The following is a 4592-nucleotide window of genomic DNA, read 5'->3' on the forward strand; positions in this document are numbered from 1 at the left end:
TGAAACAAGACATGTGATGCGATGCCACTGGCTTAGGACAAGATCTTTTCAGTTCCACACACTGATCCTCAGATTCACATGGCACTAAAAATAACACACTTTGCCTGCAAAGTGGATGGCAATATCCAACACTCCACAAAGCAATTAAAACATCTCAGGCAACACAGCACTCCTTTCTTGCGGGTGCCGACTGCCGACAGGCTCAATGTAATGCAATGCAATTGTTTTGCTACTACTACACAACTCTCGTTGTTCAAGATGCACAATGCCGCCATTTCTGTTTCCACACAAATCATGAATGCAGCCTACAAATCGAGTCGAACCTACTTCAATTCTATCAAACTCAAAATCTGCAAACAGCAGCTGAGCACAAGCTGGCAATTTCTGTCAATGGCCCAATGCCAAGGCTAACAAAGGGACCAAAACCACGAGCAGATAGTTGTTCAGTTTCACTGCAGCTGCTGAACTCGATGAACCATGAGGCTTCTGAGCCCTGGGTACAAAGAAAAACAGTTAAGGCATTAGTTATACGAACAGGAATCTACTATCTACATTCTACAGTTGGGTGTGACCAAATAGCATACTTCTGCTTATCCCTGAGGAGGCCACAGTAGAGCATGTTATCTGGAGCCACCATCTCAGTAACATTATAGCCTCCATCTGGATCCACCACTCTGATGTAAGTCTCCTGACCCAGATACCATGTGTCCAGATTTTCTGTGCGCACATTCCAGAAACCTGGACTGTCAAGTGACAGCATCACAGCAGTCCATGCTCCAGGAAACACCTACAGTGCCAATGTGCGGTAGTAATATCAATAAACTGCTGCAAGCATCAACACCTTCAGCAATCATATCTACACAGGTGCATATGTCTCTTTATTGTAGTGTAGAAGTAACAGATTTTTATCCACAAGGGTATGAACATTACCACCCAGGAATACAATAGGACTCACAAAGACAAATCATACTTATCCTACAATCGTTACCTGAGTTGTGCAACGAGAAACACCATCCCACTTGTTGTAAGTCCCACGGCTATTCTCAGTCCACTCACCATAGTCCATTCTGTTGGCAATATGCAAATGACTCAGTATACAGGAGCCATGCAAATGTGTCAGCAAAGGAAATGAGTTCTGGAAGCTGTGCTCACCCTACAACCCAGAACGCATATCCATCGATATGGTAGGTCTGGACAATTGTGTCATTGTTCTGAAATACAATTTCCAAAAAGTTCTTGTATGTGGAGTTAATGACAGATGTTCTGATAACTGGTGGCCCATCAATTGGCATTGTAGGGAAGTCAAGTGTGTAGATTCCTTTCTTGTCATAGAGATCTGCCAATCTCAGAGGAGTATCAGGTGGGGAATAAGAGATACCACTCAGTGTAGTCCGTTTTTTCCCATTGATGATAACAGGTGGTTCATTCCTCAGCTTGTAAACCTGGCTCACATTGATAGAGCCATAGTGAAATGAACCCTGAGGATTCGGACGAGCAGCACCAGTGCTCACATTCATCCTGGAAGAAGAACGGTTTTTTTATAGACCAAGATATGGATGCACAGATCATCCAGAGCTATTGCATGTGCATAAAAGCTTGCGTAGACAGTGTATTGATTGGTAATGCTAGAGACAAAACTAATGGCAAAGAAGCTTAAGTCACTATTGCTATTGATAACAAACTGTGAAGTTACTAACAATGTAGCCTGCTAGAGCATGAGGACTAATATTTGTACAGAAAAATCCCCAGATGAGTACACTGCCAAAAGTTTTGAGTTGTGAAAAAAGGATGCATGCATTTTACTAAAAATGGTTTTGCCACAGAAACAGACAGTAAACCATATCTGGGCAAAATCTCTTGGAGACCAACAAACGACCAATAAATGTACTCAAGCTACATTGACAGGGGCCAAAAGGCCATCGAAAGGTGTGGAAGAGAAAAAAAAAGAGAGCACGGTTGTGTGCACTTTGCAGAGGCTGGAGATGCCTTCATTTTCTTAAAAACAAAACTATATTACTGTGCACTACATAAGGAAGTTAGATAGCAGTGGATATAGAAAAGACTTGCGAAGTAACAGCACATGATAGGTCAGATATTTCTATGGTCATCGCAAGTTAAAATAGAAACTAGGATTACGTGAGAGAAAATTAAGCCAGCGATCATTTGGACGGTCAGTAACCAAGAAGGATTGATTATTTTATACACACCTGATTGACCGTGCCTGGTTCATCGAGAAAGTTTTGTCATACTCATCATTTGGGGGATCAGGAAGAGGACCAGATGCTTTGCCCTTTGAATTTGAATATTGCAAAATTGCAACACCAGTAACTCTGGTCCAGAGGGATTCATTCACAAACCTAGCACTGGCCACAATGTAATAATCACTGCTTGCATTTTGATCCATTGTAACCAAGAAAGAGTAAGACTGGCCCACATGGATGTCAAGATTTGTGAAATTCTGCTTCATTGTGTATGAACCTTCTGTTTCAACAAGGGCCAGGTTGTGGTTCTGAATCCTGAAGTTCAAGCTTGTAGAGACACCCACATTATGGACACGGAATCGGTATGTTTTTCCTGTTGAGGAGTAGAAGAAGCTATCAAAATACAGCAATGTAACAATAGTTAACCAAGCAAACATTACTTGGCCTCGTCAGAGAGAGAGATAATGAACCATCACCTTCATTCATCGAATTTCCATGGAAAAACATGGTGTGCAATTTGGTGCTAATATTTAAAGACAGGTGATGCAACCATGGAGAGATGGCTTAGTCTTTAGGGATTCAAAAAACATGGGAAGCAAAAGCAGAGAGATAAACTTTTCGGGATTTTTTTTTCTGTTAACAATAACATGGAGCTCAGTAGAACACATAAGTGACAGAACTCATGCAGGTTTAATGCAACAACCTATTATGATGATTGATGAAAGGGGGAAAAAAGAATCACCTGGCTCAACTTTGATAGTCTCGTACTCAATGCCATCCGGGACGAGGGAGTCATTGTACCTATATGGCCCCTTGCCATTCATCAACACACCGTCTGGCATCCCCAACTCCTTTCCATCATCAAGCATCTTCCTCAGGTGCTATAGGAAAAATGGTAATGACCATGAATACCCATGATTACTGGAAAAAATAATCAAGTGATGAAGCCTGCACAGTAAAGCAAGCATGTGGTTTTCCACATACCGTGTGGTTCTTCTTGTACCAGTCCCCGATGAATAACGTGATGTCCCCATCTGGTGTGTCGAATGGGACCGAGATCACTGCACGGTTGTTGACGGTGATACCTCCGAAACCCCCAGCGGCACGCTGCATACCAAGGGATGGAAAGTAGAAGAAGCTCCCAATCTGATCCTTGACTTGGAAATTGTAGGTCCAGTTCCAACCTGGCGGTATGGGGCAGGTTGTGCCGAGAACCCCATCCTGCCAGCAATTCTTGCGGTGCTGGATCCCATCCCTGATTGAAATAAGAGAGCAATTAATATGGCACGCGTTTGGGAGTCAAGAAAATGAAACAGGCCCACAATAGGCGTAAAGATGAAAATGCACAAGGGTGGTCACCATGTGATGAGCAGTGGCTCATCCAAGCTGTTGAGCACATTGACGACGACATTGTAGTTGGTGGTGACATTCATGACAGGGCCAGGGAACTGCTTGTTGACTGCAATCACCTGAAACAAGATACGAACAGGGAGGTTTACAGGCAAGCGCTAGCGAGGAGGGAGCACATTACATCGGGAAGCATATGCGACGAGGAGGGTGGGGCACAGGAGATCTGAACGAATAAGTGCCTAAGGAAGCGTGAGTAGTTGCTAAAGAAAAATACAAATCGAAGCTATCGCCTATCGAGGTAGGAATTCGCTTGAACCGGCCCGCCAAAGGGGTTCAACCGAGAGACCGTCCATGTCTGAACTCTTCACAGATTTATTTTTTAAAAGAAAAACAAAAAAAATCCTGTTTGCGCCAGTACGTAGCAAAAGCAAGTGTTAATTCCTGACTGCAAGGAACGCATCCATGGAGGAGAAAGACGGCGTGGAAAATGGAATGCTGAAGGCAACTCTGAGGCAGGAGTCAGTGGAGATTCAGACATCCAAGAATGAATCTTTCCCCGTCCCTACAACCAGGGACGAGAATATACGAAATAAAACCGTAAGCTTTGTGCTGCCTGGGATGAGATGCGCCTCGTGCTTGTAGTACTAGGCAGGAGGGGAAAAACTGGAATGGGGGAGGGAGAGAGATGGGAAGCGAAGCGCCGACCTGCTGCGGGACGCCGAGCGGGGAGGCAGCCATGTAGGTGACGTCCCAGTCGAAGAAGGCGAAGGGGTCGGCGGCGTGCGCGGCGGCGGCCAGGAAGGCGACGGCGAGGAGCGGCGCCAGGGCCGCCATTGCTCTTGCAGCGTTGGCAATGGCTTGGGAGCTAGGGGGCGAAGAGGGAGACGGAGATCCCTCCCTCCTTTTTGGTCCCTGTGTGTACTCGGCTCCGGTGGGCTGGCTGGCTCTTAGCAGTGGGGCGGGGTGCTGCGTGCAGCGTGCTGGGGATGAAGGGAGAGGAGGGGAGGAGCAGGCGAGCAGCGCGTGCGTGACTAGTGTGAA

The 4592-nt window shown here is 45.6% G+C and overlaps 1 protein-coding gene across 1 annotated transcript; it reads right to left on the bottom strand.

Annotated features, from left to right (window-relative positions):
• Positions 1 to 4592, bottom strand: LOC120670397 (monocopper oxidase-like protein SKU5). Its single transcript, XM_039950482.1, has 9 exons — positions 4257 to 4592; positions 3561 to 3670; positions 3186 to 3456; positions 2944 to 3082; positions 2208 to 2574; positions 1153 to 1518; positions 989 to 1067; positions 585 to 787; positions 1 to 493 (listed from the first exon to the last, which is right to left on the bottom strand). Exons 1-9 carry the CDS (start codon positions 4383 to 4385, stop codon positions 388 to 390), a joined length of 1770 nt encoding a protein of 589 aa, XP_039806416.1. The 5' UTR covers positions 4386 to 4592; the 3' UTR covers positions 1 to 387.

The sequence above is a fragment of the Panicum virgatum genome, chromosome 4N, assembly GCF_016808335.1.
Source record: "Panicum virgatum strain AP13 chromosome 4N, P.virgatum_v5, whole genome shotgun sequence".
Classification (NCBI taxonomy): Eukaryota; Viridiplantae; Streptophyta; class Magnoliopsida; order Poales; family Poaceae; genus Panicum; species Panicum virgatum.